The sequence below is a fragment of the Scyliorhinus canicula genome, chromosome 2 (genome assembly GCF_902713615.1).
Source record: "Scyliorhinus canicula chromosome 2, sScyCan1.1, whole genome shotgun sequence".
Classification (NCBI taxonomy): domain Eukaryota; kingdom Metazoa; phylum Chordata; class Chondrichthyes; order Carcharhiniformes; family Scyliorhinidae; genus Scyliorhinus; species Scyliorhinus canicula.
This window is the reverse complement of record NC_052147.1, coordinates 146,228,403-146,247,261: the sequence shown is the minus strand read 5'-3', so window position 1 is coordinate 146,247,261 and position 18,859 is coordinate 146,228,403. Positions and strand designations below refer to the sequence as shown.

The following is an 18,859-nucleotide window of genomic DNA, read 5'->3' as shown; positions in this document are numbered from 1 at the left end:
CACCAAATCGAAACCTCCCCAACACCTCCCATAAGTACCCCCACTCCACTCTATCGAAGGCCTTCTCCGCATCCAGCGCCACCACTATCTCTGCCTCCCCCTCAATCGCCGGTATCATGATGACATTCAACAATCTCCGCACATTCGTGTTCAGCTGCCTTCCCTTCACAAACCTTGTCTGGTCCTCGTGTACAACCCCTGGCACACAGTCCTCTATCCTGGTTGCCAAGATTTATGCCAGCACCTTGGCATCTACGTTGAGGAGAGATATGGGCCTGTATGAACAATACTGCTGGGGGTCCTTGTCCCTCTTTAAGATTAACGAGATCAGTGCCCGTGACATCGTCGGGGCCAAAGTCCCCCCTTCCCACGCTTCATTAAGTGTCCGCACCAGCACGGGGCCCACTAGGTCCACAAACTTTTTATAAAATTCCACCGGTAACCCATCCGGCCCCGGTGCCTTCCCTGACTGCATCTGCCCGATCCGCTTAACTAGCTCCTCCAGCTCGATCGGCGCACCCAACCCTTCCACCTGCTCCCCCTGCACCTTCAGGAAAGAAAGCCCGTCGAGGAACCTCTTCATTCCCCTCCTCTCCCCCATTGGCTCCGACCGGTACAGTTCCCCGTAAAAGTCCTTGAAGACCTCATTCACCTCGGTCCCTCCTCTGGTGCCTCTGCGTACCTCCTGTCTACCTCCAGCATCCTTCCCACCAGTCTATCCCTCTCACTCCTCTCGCTCCTCTCCCTGTGTTTTCGGATGGATATCAGCTCCCCACGAATCACTGTTTTCAGGGCTTCCCAGACCACCCCCACCTGAACCTCCCTGTATCATTCACCTCGAGGTATCCCTCAATACTTGCCCGGACCCTCCTACACACCTCCTCCTCCGCCAACAACCCCATATCCAACCGCCACAACAGGCGCTGGTCCCGCATCTCCCCCATCTCCAACTCTATCCAATGCGGAGCGTGGTCGGAGATTGCAATGGCCGAATACTCGGCATCCTCCACTCTCGGAATCAGTCCCTTACTCACCACGAAGAAGTCTATCCGAGAGTAAACCCTATGTACGTGGGAGAAGAAAGAGTACTCCCGTGCCCTCGGCCTCACAAACCTCCAGGGATCCACCCCACCCATCTGGTCCATAAACCCTCTCAGTACCTTGGCCGCCGCCGGCCTCCTACCCGTCCTAGAGCTGGACCGATCCAGTGAAGGATCCAACACCGTATTGAAGTCCCCCCCCCATGATCAGATCTCCCGCCTCTGGATCCAGGACCCGTCCCAACATACGCCTCATAAAGCCCGCATCATCCCAATTTGGGGCATACACACTAGCCAGTACCACCTTCTCTCCTTGTAGCCTGCCCCTAACCATAACATACCTACCCCCCTTATCCACCACCACCTCCGATGCCTCAAACGACACACTTTTCCCCACCAGAATCGCCACTCCCCGGTTCTTCGCATCCAACCCAGAGTGGAAAACCTGCCCCACCCATCCCTTCCTCAGACGGACCTGGTCCGCCACCTTCAGGTGGGTCTCCTGAAGCATTGCCACATCTGCCTTTAGCCCCTTCAGATGAGCAAGTACCCTCGACCGCTTCACCTGCCCATTCAATCCTCTCGCATTCCAGGTGACCAACTGGAATCGCTGTGGGGACTGCCCGCCCCAGGCCAGCACCCCCTGCCCGATCCAGTCCCCACAGCGACAACACCTCACCTCTGTCCCCCCAGCCCCCCACCAGCTCCTTCCTGACCCTGCCAGCAGCAACCCGGTATTCCCCTTTCCCCTCCTCACTCCCCCCCCAGGCTAGGAACCCTCCTAGCCGCGAACCGCCCTCCATTGTACTTCCATGGGTTAGCTAACTTCTGCTGACCCCGGAAACTCCCGCCAATAACCCGACCCCTCCCAAAGTGGGATCATCCCCCATCCTATTCCTCCTCCAGGCACCGCTCCAGCGCGGGGAAGAACCAGTTAAGGCCCCGCCTCCCCCCGTCATCGTCTCCACCCCCCAGCCCCGCAGCGCGGGAAACCAGAGGAAAGCCCGCGCTTTCGAACTGCCCCACCACACCCTTCTGACACAGCTACCAAATACCAGCCCCACTCCATACTCCCAACCCGACATAGAATATAACAAACCCCCCCAACCCTCCCCGCAAGATACAGAACTCAAACAATGCTCACGGTCTCACGGTAGCATGGTGGTTAGCATCAATGCTTCACAGCTCCAGGGTCCCAGGTTCGATTCTCGGCTGGGTCACTGTCTGTGTGGAGTCTGCACGTCCTCCCCGTGTGTGCGTGGGTTTCCTCCGGGTGCTCCGGTTTCCTCCCACAGTCCAAAGATGTGCGGGTTAGGTGGATTGGCCATGCTAAATTGCCCGTAGTGTAAGGTTAATGGGGGGATTGTTGGGTTATGGGTATACGGGTTACGTGGGTTTAAGTAGGGTGATCATTGTTCGGCACAACATCGAGGGCCGAAGGGCCTGTTCTGTGCTGTACTGTTCTATGTTCTATGTTCTATGTTCTAATGCTCCACAGCAAAAAACAGAACAGAACAACACCCCCATAAATAACCATATCAAAATTGCAAAAGTACAGAAAAAGAGAACACAGCAACAGCAGAAACCAGCAATAAAGTATTACAACCGACCCCGCAACCCCCAACCCCTAGTTCAAGTCCAGTTTCTCCGTCCGCACGAAGGCCCACGCCTCCTCCGGGGAATCGAAATAATAATGCCGGTCCGAATAAGTTACCCACAGGCGCTCAGGCTGCAACATTCTGAACTTTGTCTTCTTCTTGTAAATCACCTCTTTCGTCCGATTAAACCCGGACCACCGCTTAGCCACCTCCGCACTCCAATCCTGGTAGATCCGTACTACCCCATTCTCCCAGTTGCTGCTCTTCACCTTCTTGGCCCAGCGCAGCACACACTCCCGATCACTGAACCGGTGGAACCTCACCAGTACCGCACGCGGGGGTTCATTCTCCTTAGGCCTCCTGGCCAGTACTCTGTGTGCTCCCTCCAGCTCCAAGGGCAGATGGAAAGACCCGGCCCCCACTAGCGAGTTCAGCATTGTAGCCACGTAGGCTGTCAGGTCCGACCCCTCCAGCCCCTCCGCAAGGCCCAAGATCCGCAGATTTTTCCGCCTCATGCGGTGATGAAGCTCCTCGAAGCGGTCCTGCCACTTCTTGTGGAGTGCCTCGTGTCCCTCCACCTTACTCACACGGATCCCGGCCTCCTCCTCTCGTTCAGTGGCCTGCGTCTGCAACTCCTTGATGGCAGCACCCTGGGTCGTCTGAATCTCCGAGAGGTTTTTGTTCGTTTCCTGCAGAGAGCTCAGTATCTCAGCCTTGAAATTGGCAAAACAGCACAGGAGAGCAGCTTGTTGCTCCAGGGCCCACTGCTTCCACTCCTCTGGAGCTCCGCCGGCCGCCATCTTGGATTCCTTTCCCCGTTTTTTCTGGGGAGCTGCTGCCGTTTTTTCCCCCTTTCCACTCCGAGTTCGAGTCATGAACTGCTGGGAAAGTCGATCAGCACACCTTCTCCCACCGGGAGACGTCGAAAAATTTCCGTTTTGGGCTCTACAAAGAGCCGAAAAGTCCGTTTGAAACGGGAGCTCCCAAATGTGTGGCTTCCTACGTCATCGCCGCCACCGGAAGTCCCCAAACTTAACCTTCTCAAGAGTCAAGAATTCCAACGGGTCCCCCCGCCACGCCAGGGCACAGGGTGGAGAGGTTGCTCTCCAACCCATCAGGATCCGTCTTCGGGCGATCAACGAGGCGAAGGCTACAACATCTGCCTCCAGCTTTCCAACCCTGGCTGGTCCGACACCCCGAATATGGCCTCCTGAGGGCCCGGCTCCAGTTTCACGTGCACCATTTTAGAAATTATCCTAAAAACCTCCTTCCAGTAATCCTCTAGCTTTGGACAGGACCAAAACATATGAACGAGGTTTATACCTCCCCCCCCCCCCCCCCCCCCCCATCCCGCAACGTTCACACACATCTTCTACCCCCTCAAAGAGCCGGCTCATCCTCGCCCTCGTGAGATGTGCTCTGTATACCACCTTCAGCTCCTCCATATCCTCTCCCAACTCTTGGTCCCACTTTGCTATGATCCCTTCCAGTGGTGCCTTCTCCTCTTCCAAAATAGTTCCGTAAACCACGGACACTACCCTCTTCTCCAGTCCCCCTGTCGTCAGCACCTCTTCCAGCAATATGGAGGCCGGTTCCTCCGGGAAGCTCTGTATCTCCCTCCTGCCGTTAATGTTGAGGCTGGCTATGGTCACCTCCATGTCAGCAGTAAAGTGCTACCTTCACCTTTTCAGTGCTCAGAAGGAGCAGAGAAGCACGGGCCGCTCGGCTCCCTCAGGAGTCCAGCGAGGAAAGATTTCTGCCAGCGCTGCTCAGAGGCGTCCGTGTCTGCCGCCTCTAACGTAGGCACAGGAAGACCGGATGAGCAGCGCGATGTCCGACCATCGGTTAAGGGTTAGCTGCCCTTGGTTTCGGCGACTGCGGTTTGTACGCAGAAAATACTGGAGTTCCCCTCGAGGGAATCCACCGCCCCCCTGCAGATGGACCCAAAACCATCCCCGGTGCCCACTCCTCCGAGCAGCCATCCTCGTCCGGGCAGTTGCCGTCTGGGACCGAGTCCTCCGCCACACTCAAGGTCTCACCAACCAGCCCTGGGCCTGCTTCGATCCCACCCCCCGGATCGTCGACAGATGGGTTCCTCGCAGGCTCCTCTCGGGGTATCAGGCCAGAGGGAGGTGGCGGCTCAGATCCCCCCTCCTCTTGCGACGCCGGGCCATCGGTTAGACGCGGGGACAGTTCCGGAAAATGCTCCGGGATGGAGATTGGGACTCCTGTCGTCGGAGGCTGGGATGAAGAAGGGGGAACCTCCTCGCCACCACCGCCCAATGAGCCTGAGGTCAGGGAGCCGCCAATGCCCTCTGGCATTGCGATCTGGAATGCCTCTGGGGTGCAAAGTAGCACCGGGCTGAACGAGCTCTCGGGGGTCTTGCTCGCACCCGCCCTGAGGCGTCCTGCTGAGGAGGCTGCGACAGCTTGGGATCGAAAGGTGATGGACTTTGTCTAATCTCTTCCAGGGAAGCGGTGTAATATCGAAGGGACAGGGGTCGGTGCACCACCCTCTCTGCACCAGGAGGGGTCATGATATTTCTCCCTCCCCCCTCTAAGGAGTGGTGCTGCTTGCACGGGGTGGCCTGTGTCGAAGAAACCTCTGCCCCCGGGTTCGAGACGTTGCCGTCTTCCGCGCCGGCCTGGGGGCACGTGCATCACCGCGTCCCCCCTTGCTGACCCGTGGCAAAACGACGCCGGACCCAGTAGCCGCGCTGAGGCGTCAATGGGCCCGGGATGAGCTGGAGAGTCTGCGGTGGCACTAGAGCAGTTCACGCCGCTCCAGCCTCCCTTCCCGGTGCCAAATGGGCGCCGTGCCAACCTGCGCATGCGCGGGGGACTTCTTCAGCACGCCGGCCCTGACTCAACATGGAGTCGGTGTTCAGGGGCCGGCCGCGCAGGAAAGTAGGCCCGGGGTGGGAGATGCCGGCTCGCCGATGGGTGAGCCCCGATCGTGAGCCAGACCCCATCGCCCGCCCCCCCGGAACGAAGCCTCCCTCCCCCCCCCCACAGGCCACTCCCCAACCGTTCGCGCAAAGTTCCCGCAGGCAGCAACCAGGGGTAAACGGCGCCGGCGGGACTCTTGTATCCACGCGGCCACTCAGTCCATCCGGGCCGGAGAATCGGCAGCCCCGCCGGTTCCAGCGGACCGCTGCCGGCGCCGCGCCAACTGCACCGGCGCAAATGGCGCCTATTCTCCGCACCTCAGAGAATCACGCACCGGCATTGGGGCATCATGGCACGGTTGCGGCGACTCTCCGGCCCGGCGCGGCTCCGAGAATCGCCCTGAAGGTTTTCAGTTTGTAAGATATAGGAGCAGAATTAGGGTATTCGGCCCATTGAATCTGCTCCACCATTCTATCATGGTTCCTTATCTGTTACCTACAATGCTATAGACCTAAGAGTTGGATTGCAATATCAGCCAGAGCATCTCCTCCTGAGAACACATGACCTAGGAGCAGGAGGAGGCAATTTAGCCTCCCGAGCCCAAACATCCACAAAGTGACAGGGCAGCACGGTAGCACAAGTGGATAGCATTGTGGCTTCATGGCGCCAGGGTCCCAGGTTTGATTCCCCGCTGGGTCACTGTCTGTGCGGAGTCTGAACGTTCTCCCTGTGTCTGCGTGGGTTTCCTCCGGGTGCTCTGGTTTCCTCCCAGGTCCAAAAACGTGCAGGTTTGGTGGATTGGCCATGATAAATTGCCCTTCGTGTCCCCAAAAAAGGTTAGGTGGGGTTACTGGGTTGCGGGGATAGGGTGGAGGTGTAGGCTTGTGTAGGTGTTCTTTCCAAGGGCTGGTGCAGCAGACTTGATGGGCCGAATGGCCTCCTTCTGCACTATAAATCCTATGACTCTATGAAACTCTATTTCTTTAGCTATAAATGCCAACATTCCATTTGCCTTCCTTATTACCTGCTGCAACTGCATGCTCGTTTTCTGTGACTCATGCACAAGGACACTCAGATCCTTCTCAGCCTCAGGCATGTGGCCACAGCATTCTGCTCAGTCTCCTAGGGCGCGATTCTCCCAAAACGGGAGAAATCGTAAGGCTGGCGTCAAACCCGGGTGGGTTTGACGCCAGCGCGCCCCTTCCCGACCGGGAACCGATTCTGGTCCCCGGTCGGGGCTAGCGGCCCGACGCCGCAAGCTCCGGCATCACGGGCTTAACGAATTTCGTTAAGCCCGCTTGCCGGAGTTAGCGCCGGCTGATGCGCGGATGACGTCATCGCGTATTTGCGCGAAACCCGCGCATGCGCGGGCCGGGATGCCCCTCAGCCGCCCCGCGAATGGATACTGCGGGGCGGCGGAAGGACAAATAGTGCGCGGGCATCGGGCCCGCTGCCCGCGATCGGTGCCCACCGATCGCCGGCCCATGGCACCCTTGGCACGGCCGTGGTACTGCCGTGCCAATCGGTGCCATGGTTATAAAAAGCGAGTTGTTCCCGACGTTTTTACGAATGGCCAGACCAGGTCTGTTTGCCGTTCGTAAAAACAGCGTAAAGGGCTGGGACTTCGGCCCATCGAACAGCTGTGAATCGCTGCCGGCCGTAAAAAAACGGCGGCAGCGATTCGTGTCGGGGGTTGGGGGGGGGGGGGGGGGGGGGGGGGGAGAATAGCGGGAGGGCGGGAAAAATGTCGGGAAGGCCCTCCCACTATTCTCCGACCCGTCGAGGGGGTCGGAGAATTTCGCCCCTTGTTTCTGAGGAATAAACTGATTGTGGCCTAGCTTCATCTGTTGCAGTTTTTATTGGTCCATCTCGGGTGATGGAAATTTCTGAAAAATAAGAGCACAACTCAGCTGCCTACTTTGTTTTTGAACACAGAAATACTTTGCTGGACCTGATTATGAGCTGGATTCAGAAAGACTTCCCATGGCAGACGTGACAGGCGAGGAGAGTCTCAGAGCAGCTACAGTCCCTGTTTATGTAGTAGATACAGAAATTCCTGAGTCTTGGAACAGACCACTAGAGATGCAATCAGCGATGGTTCCTGACGTAAAAGCCGAAGAATCTGGACAGGTACAATGCTATTTACTTTCTTCAACAATCTTCATAGTGTCAGCTGTGACTCGGCTGATACATTCTTGCCTCAGAGTTAAAAGATTTGGTTTCAAGTCCAACTCGGGATTCTCCGACCACCCCCGTCGGGTCAGAGAATCCATAGGGGGGGCTGTGTGAATCTTGCCCCGCCGCTCCGACGCAGATTACCGTATTCTCCGGCACCAGTTTTCGGGCGGGGGCGGGGACCATGCCACTTAGGTCGTGGGTCGTTGGCAGCGCGCCCCCCCCCCCCCCCCCCCGGCAATTCTCCAGGCCTCGATGGGCCAAGCAGCCATCGGTTTCTGGCCAGTCCCGCAAGCGTGAAATGGACATGGTCCCAATACGGTGGGACCTGGCTGGTAGGCTGGCTCGTGCGGTCCTCCGGGGGGCGTGGGGGGGATCCGGCCCCGTGGGGGGCCCCACGGTGGCCTGGCCCGCGATCGGGGCCCACCGATCTGAGGGAGGGCCAGTGCCGTGGGGGCACTCCTTCCTTCTGCGCCAGTCTCTGTAGCGCTCCGCCATGGTCAGCGCAGAGAAGATACCCCCCTGCGCAAGCGCAAGAATACACTGGCCAGTCTGTGCATGTGCGGAACCACGCCGGCGGTTCTGCGCATGTGCTAACTCGCGCCGGCCCTTCGACTCCGGTTGGCGCAGCGCCAGCCCCTCCGCTGCCAGCCTAGCCCCTGGAAGTGTGGAGGATTCTGCAACTTCCGGTTGGCCCGACACCGGAGTGGTTCACACCAGTTTTTTACGCCGGCGTTGGGCCATCAGGGGATTTGGGAGAATCCCACCGATACAGAAAACTACAGTTTGGAACTCCAGTGCAGTACTGAGCCATGCCACACTGTTAGGGATCTTTTGGGTGAGAAGTTAAACTCAGGCACTGTTTAGTTTCTCTTGGTGAGGTACAACAGACCCTATAGCATTACTTCCAAGAGGAGCGGGGAGTTATCCCTGGTATCCCTGCCAATGCTTATCTCTCAATCAATCCCAAAACCACAAATATAACATCAGACAATTCCAGAAATGCTCTGGCAGTATCTGTGGAGAGACAAATATAGCTAAAGTTTCAGGTCGCGATCTTTCATTTGGAACTCTGTGAAATGTAGTCACTGTTGTAATGTAGGTAATGGAGCAGCCATTTTGCTCACAGAAAGTTCCGATTGAATTGCATCAGTACTGGAAAAGGAAAAAAATGCGGTGTTGCAGAGAAGGAGCAGGCAACTTAGACAAATTAGCTAGCTCTGTCTGAGGCCAAATTGTTTCTTTCTGTAATTTATGATTCTAATCTCTGATGCAAAATATGAATTGGACCTCAGTTGCCTACTCTGTCCCATGCAGACATCTGTGCAAGGTTTAATCTGCACCTTGGGGAGTGGAAATTCCAGAAAAATATTACTACAGCTAAACTCTCTTTCTCGCTCTGTTTTTCAATACAGGAGGATTCTGATAACATTGAGAAAATGCTGGATCCGGAAACACCTGTCCCTGCACCTATTACAAGCTGGGACAGAGACAGAGACTCAGAGAAACCAAGGAAAACACCATTGTATCTTATAGACACAGACTTCCCAGAGACATGGACCAAACCACTAGAAATACAAAACGGGAAGGACCTAGTGGAAATAGAAAGTTTTCCACCTGACCAACAAAACATACCAGTTACTCAGGTGCAAAAGTTAATTTATTTCCATCTTCCTTTTTTTGTCGTTATCCCCCTTTTCCCAGATGGCATCAATGTTTGTGGGGTATCATCCCGCTTTTATTTTTCACCCCTGGTTATAATTGTTCATGAGTGAGCTTTTGCTGTGAGTGTCAACAGGTCACTCAGTCCCTGCCACTGTCTACATTCATGTTCTTAGCAAGCACCACTGGATGGTGACCAGGAGGGTTAGTCAGACTGATATTCTCTACCTCTTGTGGTGATATGATCTGCATACCTGTCTGCCATTGGGCCAGAACGTCGGCTTACCATTGGCCCTGGTCGGTCATGTGCCTCTCGACTGATTGGCCGAGAGGCTGAGTTAACCACGCCTCTATTAACGAGGTATAAATGGTCAGACGCCTGACGATCGTCCTTTCCATTGTAGACGATCGCAGAGCTGTGTTCTAGTCAATTAAAGCCAGACTTTGGTAAATCACTCGCCTCGCGTACAATTGATGGTACATCACCCCTCTCTGTAACCCACGTCATCTGATAAGAGGCTGAACCACTCCAAATGAGGCTGGCTAGCTCAGGAAACTCCAAATCAGATTCTTCAAATTAAAATATGGCTGGCATCAAACTGAAGACCTTCTTGGTGTGCGAGTTCAGTTCAATAAATCAGTCCTACTGACAGGTTTTCTTGTGCAATGCTGAAGTTTTTGCTATGCACATGCCGTCAATATTGTTAAGGATGCTTTAGGATATTGCAACATAAGGACTTGAGAAATGTTGAGGTAAGAAAAGACCTTTTGAATCATTGGAACTAACCCTCTGGTAACCTGAATGTAACAGAGACGAATACAGTTATACTTTGAAGGTTTTTAATGCTGTCTCTCTTTTCATGGGCAGATTGGTCCAAGCTAGTAACACTGGAAGAATTAAATTTTTCCTGAGTTGCAAATGTCAATCCATCATTTCGGGAGGAAGAGAGTCTTAGAAGAAAACTATAGACTCGCATAGTTGAGATCAGTCATGGGAAATTATTGGATAATATCCTCGGGCTGTGTGACAAAGCCCTTGGGTTACATAGAAACACAGCACATAGGTGCAGGAGTAGCCCATTCAGCCCACTGAGCATGCTCCACAATTCAGTAAGGTCATTGAACATCTAATGTGGTCTCAACTCCACTTCCTGTTTGCCACCAAAACCCTCAACTCCCTCGTCGTTATAAATTCTCCACTGCTTCCTGCGGACCAGAATTTTACAGGCTAACAACCCTCAGAGAGAAAAATAAAATCTTTCTTTTTCTGCGAGACCTCCTGGGTGCGATTCAACCGGTTTTGGGAGCGTTTCGCAGGGTCTTTCCCACAATGCAATGGCATTGCTGTTTTTTTTGGCCTCGGGGAGTTTCTCTCCACCGAGGCACTTGAGTCATTTCCAGCTGGCGAACCAGCAGGAAATGCTCCTCGGAGATAGGGGCACCTTTCGTAAGACCACCCAGATCGCCCCCCCACCCCACTTTCAGGCCAGGCACCCTCCCCCATTTTCGACCCCCTCCCCCCTAACCTTGGGGGAGCCCCCAGGAACACCCCCTCACCCGCCCTCCATTTGGCGAGGCTCCCCCTCGCTGGGCCCAATCCTTGGCAGTACTAACTGGGCACCTGGGGTACGTACCAGAGCCCCTTCCAGCCCTGGCAGTGCCAGGGTGGCATTACCAGGGCGCTAGGCTGACCAGGGTGCCTGGGCGTCAGAGGGACCTCCACCCTGTCCTGTCCCTGACCACCTGGGGGCCTGGGCGATGCACCCCCAGTTGGCCTGGGAGAACCCATCCCCCCCTCCCGAGGGGCTATGTCCGTGTGGAGCAGTACTAAACGGTGGCCTGGCAAGATTAAGGGCAGCACGGTAGCATGGTGGTTAGCATAAATGCTTCACAGCTCCAGGGTCCCAGGTTCGATTCCCAGCTGGGTCACTGTCTGTGCGGAGTCTGCACGTCCTCCCCGTGTGTGCGTGGGTTTCCTCCGGGTGCTCCGGTTTCCTCCCACAGTCCAAAGATGTGCGGGTTAGGTGGATTGGCTATGCTAAATTGCCCGTAGTGTCCTAAAAAATAAGGTTAAGGGGGGATGTTGGGTTACGGGTATAGGGTGGATACGTGGGTTTGAGTGGGGTGATCATTGCTCGGCACAACATTGAGGGCCGAAGGGCCTGTTCTGTGCTGTACTGTTCTATGTTCTATGTTCTATGTTCTATCTCCCAGGCACGGCCGTTAGGTCCGGGACACTGGGAGAATCCTGAGAATGCATATTTAAATGAGGTTGAGATCCAGATTGTGACTCTCGTGAGATTCAGCAGCCTCATCCCAACACCAAGTCATGCGTGACGAGGCCGCTGAATCACACCCACTATTGTAAACTGTATTCCTTGTTTTTGACCACCTCCACAGGAGGAAACATCCACCCGGTATCCATACTATCAAGTCCCCTCAGGATCATATGTTTCAATAAGATTACCTCTCATTCTTCTGAACTCCAATAGGTATTGTACCATTCTAGTTGTTGGCTCTCTAGAGAGTAAGTCTGAAGAATTAATCATGAAAAATAATTGAATGGCGGAGATGTTAAGGTATTTTGTAACTGTCTTCACTGCAGAAGGCTTAGCAAACTTCCTAAAGATATTTGAAGAGCAAGAGGCAAAAGAGGGGGTGGGGGGGGGGAATCTTAAATCAGTCACCATCACCAGGGAAAAGATGCTGCGAAACCAACAAATCGAAAGGCTGACAATTCAACTGGATTTGATGTCCTGCATCCTAGGGTCTTAAAACAAGTGGCTTGAGAGGGAGTAGAGGCATTGGTTATATTCTTTCAAAATTCCTTAGACAAGTATGAGCTGATCAAACAGGAGCAGAGAGTAAGGAAAAATGGGTCACTTTTGGGTTGGCGAGCTGTAATTGTGGAGTGCAACAGAGATTGGTGCTGGGGTCTCAACTATTTGCATTCAATATCAATGACTTGGATGAAGGTACATAGAAACATGGAAAATAGGAGCCGTAGAAGGCCTTTTGGCCCTTCGAGCCTGCTCCGCCATTCATCACGATCATGGCTGATCATCCAACTCAATCGCCTAATCCTGCTTTCTCCCCATAGCCTTTGATCCCATTCTCCCCCGGTGCTATATCCAGCCGCCTCTTGAATATATTCAATGTTTTAGCATCAACTACTTCCTGTGGTAATGAATTCCACAGGCTCACCACTCTGAGTGAAGAAATGCCTCCTCACCTCTGTCCAAAAGGGTTTACCCTAAATCCTCAGACTGTGACCTCTGGTTCTGGACACACCCATCATTGGTAACATCTTCCCTGCATCTACCCTGTCTAGTCCTGTTGAAATTTTATAAGTTTCTATGAGATACCCCCTCATTCTTCTGAACTGCAGCGAGAACAATCCTAACCTAGTCAATCTCTCCTTGTATGACAGTCCGGCCATCCCTGGAATCAGTCTGGTAAACCCTCGCTGAACTCCCTTGAGAGCAAGAACATCCTTCCTCAGAGGAGACCAAAACTGCACACAATACTCCCGGTGTGGCCTCACCAAGGCCCTGAATAATTGCAGCAACACATCCCTGCTTGTGTACTTGAAACCTCTCGCAATGAAGGCCAACATACCATCAGCCTTCTTTACCTCCTGCCCGCCTGCTGCAGCTGCATGCTTACCTTCAGTGACTGGTGCACAAGGACACCCAGGTCCCATTGCACACTCCCCTCTCCCAATTTACAACCATTCAGGTAGTAATCTGCCTTCCTGTTTTTGCTTCCAACGTGAATAACTTCACACTTATCCAAATTATACTGCATCTGCCATTGATTTGCCCAATCGCCCAACCTGTCCAGATCATGCTGTAGGATCCCTGCATCCTCGTCACAGTTCACCCTCCCACCCAACTTGGTACCGTCTGCAAACTTTGAGATTTTACATTTTAATTCCTCATCCAAATCATTAATATATATTGTGAATAGCTGGAGTCCCGGCAATGATCCCTGTGGGACCCCATTAGTTACTACCTGCCAATTTGAAAAGGACCCATTAATCACTCCTCTTTGTTTCCACACTGACAACCAGTTTTCTATCCACCAAATGCATTGTTGCTAAATTTACTGATGATACAGATAGGGAGGAAAGTAAGTTATTAAATGGACATAAGGATTCTACAAAGGGGTTTAAATATGTTAAGTGAGTGAACAGAAATTTGGAAGATGGAATATAATGTAGGAAAATGTGAACTTGTCCAGTTTGTCAGGAAAAATAAAATGATAGTATATTATTCAAATGATGATGATTGCACAGCTCAGTGGTACAGAGGGATCTGGGTGTTCAGGTACATGAATCACAAAACAATAACTTGCAGTTATTAGGAAGACAAATGGAATGTTGGTGTTTATTGCAAGGGGAATAGACTGTAAAAGTAGGGAAGTGTTGCTACAAACGTATAGCACCTTTGTAAGCCCACGGCGCGGTCGCCCAGAAGATGGCTGCCAGGTTGCATGGAGTGAACTGGAGCAGGCCACCCCCACTCCTGGGGCGGGATTCTCCCCTACCCGGCGGGGTGGGGGGTCCCGGCGTAGCGGAGTGACGCCAACCACTCCGGCGTCGGGCCTCCCCAAAGGTGCGGAATTCTCCGCACCTTTAGGGGCCAAGCCCTCACATTGAGGGGCAAGGCCCACGCTGGAGTGGTTGGCGCCACGCCGACTGCCGCCAAAACCGGCGCCAATGGCCTTTGACGCCCGCCGGCCCGTGTCGGGGCTGGCCGAAAGGCCTTCGCCGGTTCGCGCATGCGCCGGTGCGTCAGCTGCCGCTGACATCACCACCGGCGCATGCGCGGTAGGGGGGTTCTCTTCCGCATCCGCCATGGTGGAGGCTGTGGCGTCAGCGGAAGAAAAAGAGTGCCCCCACGGCACTGGCCCGCCCGCCGATCGGTGGGCCCTGATCGCGGGCCTGGCTACCGTGGGGGCACCCCCGGGGTCCGATCGCCCCCCCCCCCCCAGGACCCCGGGGGCCCGCTCGCGCCGCCAATCCCGCCGCCACCAGAGGTGGTTGAAACCATGGCGGCGGGAGAGGCCTCTCAGCGGCGGGGCTTCGGCCCATCACAGGCCGGAGAATCGCCGCAGGGTGCTCGCCGATCGGGGCGGCGCGATTCCTGCTCCCGCCAATTCCTGGGTGGCAGAGAATTCCAGCCACGGTGGGGGCGGGATTTCCGCCGGTCCCGGGCGATTCTGCGACCCTGCAGGGGGTCGGAGAAATTCGCCCCAGATGTACTGCCTGGGGATCCACCTAGATGTATCGTTAGGGCCGTAAGGCCAGAAAGGTAAACACCAATTACGTTGGCAGATGTGCAGCATGCAATATAGTGTTAGGGGTTAGGGTATAAACCTGTTCAGATATGTTCATCATTTCACAATTAACACCTGTTCACAACATTTCAACCTGCCTCGCTGCTCTGTCAGAAGGGTGTGAGGGATGGGCTGTGCAGGCTGCAGAGGGGGCACTGGGAGGAGGGGAGCGGTGTAGGGCCATTGGAGGTGGGCACGGTCCAGGGCCCCCAGGTCAGCCACCGCTCACCGCCCAGGAACCTGGCTCTACCTCCATCCTGCTCCACCCCAACACCCCCCTACACCTCATCACCATCTCAGCCAGCCCAAGGATTTGGCGAGACTGTGTAATGGGATGGCCAGTTCGAATGCTGGGATACCCAGGTGGATGTGGAAAGTTCTACTGTGAGCAGAGGTCAGAATTGTCAAACGATGTGGAGCACCAGAGCTCATCACAGGGGGGGGGGGGGGGGGTTGTCACCATCCTCCATCACATGGACCATACCCACTGTTACTGCCAACCCAGGGCCCGCACACCATAGCAAGACAGATAGGAATTGTTATGGGCCAGGGTTTAGAAAACTCCAAAGTATATCATGAAGTTCACTTGATCTCCAACTTTATATTGAATTTGGTTAGGATGAACACAAGAGACTGCCTTTCAGGGGTTATTCAATAGAGTTCTTAGCCGCTTTTAATCAAAAAGCAAGCTTTATTCGAAAAATTTTGTTAACATTTGTATAAACACACAGAATGAGAATTATTATCAACTAAAAACATAAAGATCCCATGCAGCTACAGTAATCTATGTATAATCCTTAATGAATTCCCTCTTAACTGTTCCAATTTAATAACAAGTTCCCGTAAACCAAAAAAACCCTTTCTAACAAAACAGTCGGTAACGATAACCATTGGGTTTCTTCCTTGGAATAATTGTTTAAAATTGAAAATAGAGAGACAGGCCAAAATACTTCTCTGTCTGAGTCTACAGCGGCCAAAATTGAAAACAAAAGTAAAAGCTCACAGAGCCACAGCCCAGCTCTACTCACAGAATGACATCACTGAAGCCATAAGACCAGAAGACATAGGAGCAGAATTAGGCCACTCGGTCCATCGAGTCTGCTCCGCTATTCAATCCTGGCTGATATTTTCTCATCCCCATTCTCCTGCCTTCTCCCCATAACCTCTGATCCCCTTATTGATCAAGAACCTATCTATCGCTGTCTTAAAGACACTCAGTGATTTGGCCTCCACAGCCTTCTGCAGCAAGTTTTCCACAGATTCACCACCCTCTGGCTGAAGAAATTCCTTCTTATCTCTGTTTTAAAGGATCATCCCTTTAGTTTGAGATTGTGTCCTCTGCTTCTAGTTTTACCTACAAGTGGAAACATCCTCTCCACATCCACTCTATCCAGGCCTCACAGTATCCTGTAAGTTTCAGTAAGATCCTCCCCTCATCCTTCTAAACTCCAACAAGTACAGACTCAGAGTCCTCAACCGTTCCTCATACACCAAGCTCTTCATTCCAGGGGCCCAAAACTGCTCACAATACTCCAAATTGGGTCTGACCAGAACCTTATACAGCCTTGTGATAAGACAAAAACATTTTGTAAAGGGACACTTCCATGCCAGAATCATGGAGGGAGTTGCAGGTGGGGGAGGGGGGGGGGGGGGGGGGGGGTTGGGTTGGTGCAGTGAGGCTGGCCATGGGAAGGGATGGGGTGGGATATCTGTGCCGCTGTCCAATCCCTCTGGTCAGTGAACCTGAAGGTGATTAGTGTGTCCCATGTGTGCCGGATCAGCCGCACACGATGTGCGGCCTCCTATGCCTGCCCAGACCTCATGTCCTGCCCAGCCTTGCCCTCCCCCTGTTCTCCTCATTGGACGAGGCCTGTCATTCATCCTCCTCTTGCAGCACATTGCCCCTCTGCTGTGCGATGTTGTGGAGGATGCAGCAGGCCATCACAATGTGGGAGACCATTCTAGCGCTATACTGGTGGGCCCCTCCAGAGCAGTCTAGACACCTGAACCACATCTTCGGGATGCTGACGCATTGCTCAATCATGCCTTGGTCACAGTATGGGGATTGTTGTGGCAGGTCTCTGCGTCGGTCTGTGGCATCAGGATAGGCATCATCAGCTATGATTGCAATGGATAACCCCAGTCACCCAGGATCCAACCCCTTTGCCAAAGGTGCATTTTGAAGAGGTGTGCTAGGGTGCTAGGATGAAGGAGATGTGCACACTGCCCGGGTATCAAGCGCCGAGGTGCATGATGCGCATCGCATGATCACACACTGGCTGCACGTTCATCAAATGGAAACCCCTTTCAATTTGTGCAGATTGGCCCATCATGTGCGGTGCTCATAAGGCGACATGCACCGGGTGATTTTGGCCTCACGACTAATTCTCTGCCCAGTCGCCTTCCGAATTTCGATGTCCGCTGAAGGAGAATCCTGCCCCACATCTGCAGCACTGTTTTGTCCCCTTACTTGAGAAAGGATACAATTGTATTGAAGCAGTTCAGAGAAGTTCACTCGACTGATTCATGGATGAAAGGGTTAACTTGGGGAAAGGTTGAGCAGGTTGGGCCTATACCCATTTGAATTTAGAAGAAACAGAGGTGATTTTATTGAAATATAAGGGGTGCGATTCAGCGGACTCAAGTTAAAGTCTGCTGAACAGCCCGTGTATCTCAGAGGCTGCACAGCCGAGAAACATCCGGCTATCCAATGGCACTCTCCCATTTCTTCTGGCTTTTGGGTGGGTTTCTCCCAGCTAAGGCTGTACTTAGAGGGATGTCCTGCTGGCGAACAAAAGGCTCCTCATAGATCGAGGCTCCATTTTGTCCAGCAGCCCTGATCTTTCCCCCCTCTTTCAGGCTCCCCCTGCTCTTTTGACCCACCCCTTCACCCTCCCAACCTTGGGGAGGCCCCCGGAAACCCCACTCACCGCCCCTCAACCTGGAAAGACCCCCCGGCCCACTCTTGGTAGTGTGAATCTGGCATCTGGGCACCTTGGCACTGCCTCCATGGCACCCTTATCCTTGCAGTGCCACTCAGGCACTCTGGCAGTTTCAAGGTACCCAGGTGCCAATTGGAGAGCTAGGGCGCCACCCTGTCCTGTCCCCAACCACCCAGGTATCTCCAATGGCCTGAGAGAGCGCCCCCCCAGGTGCCGTCATGACTGGTCCACGTTTGTGTGGACCAGTACTACACGGTCCCCTGGCGAGATCTCCCAGGCATGCCGGAGAATCCGGATATTTAAATGAGCCGTTAGGCATGTTTAAACATTCAGAGCTAGATCTCGTCCAGCGAGTGCGAGATGTAGATTGTGCGGGCGGAGTGAGTCAGGTGACTCACGATCGACCTGATGCAATGCCCAGGTCTGCGTTAGGCTCATCGGGGTTGCTGAATTGTGGCCAAAATCTTATGGGACTTCCGAAAGGATGCTTCCCTTCGTGGCAGAGACTAGGAGCTGGATTCTCTGCCGGCGGGATGCTCCGTTTTGCCGGGGGGGCTGCCCCACACTGGGAAACCCCATTGACCGGCCGGCATAATGGAGCATCCCGCCAACGGGGGTGAAACGGAAATGTGACGTGGTGGGACGGAGAATCCAGTCCTAGAACGAAAAAATAAGCAGTCTTCCATTCAAGACTGAAATAAAGAGATTTTCTTTCTCTCAGAAGTTTGTTAGTCTGTGATTTTCTCTTCCCCAGAAAAGCAGTGGAGGGTGGGTCATTAGTATGCTCCAGGTGGATTTAGGTTTTTGATCAACAAGGAGGAGCCATGGATTATGGGGCAGACAGGAAAGTGCAGTTGAGGCAAGAAGATCTTATTGAATAGTAGAGCAGGTTCAAGAGCCCATTGGCCTACTTCTGCTCAGAGGGAGTGCCAACACAGATTTGTTTTCATGGCTCTGGGTATCACAAACCTTTCGCATTGCGGAACCCCTAATAACCTCTGAAGAGCAAGAACCCACCATTCACATAATGTTGGCAACCCTTATTTTGCTGCAAAACAGATGCAAACAAAGAAATCAAATGTAAACAGGTCTTTTCTAGCTATTTTTAAATGGCATCCTAATTTCCGAGGTCCACAAAACCTCCCTCGACCTCCCTCCAGCCTGAACGCAACAAGGTCCCCCGGCACCCTAATGCATCCCCCAACACCCACGG

The 18,859-nt window shown here is 53.6% G+C and overlaps 1 protein-coding gene across 1 annotated transcript in view; it reads left to right on the top strand.

Moving 5' to 3' along the window:
- Nucleotides 1-18,859, top strand: part of LOC119959010 — a 316,096-nt gene that overhangs the window by 124,396 nt on the left and 172,841 nt on the right. The window contains exons 26-27 of the mRNA XM_038787558.1: nt 7,463-7,657; nt 9,118-9,348. Coding sequence (XP_038643486.1) covers nt 7,463-7,657; nt 9,118-9,348 — 426 coding nt within the window. The remainder of the gene's footprint in view (nt 1-7,462; nt 7,658-9,117; nt 9,349-18,859) is intronic.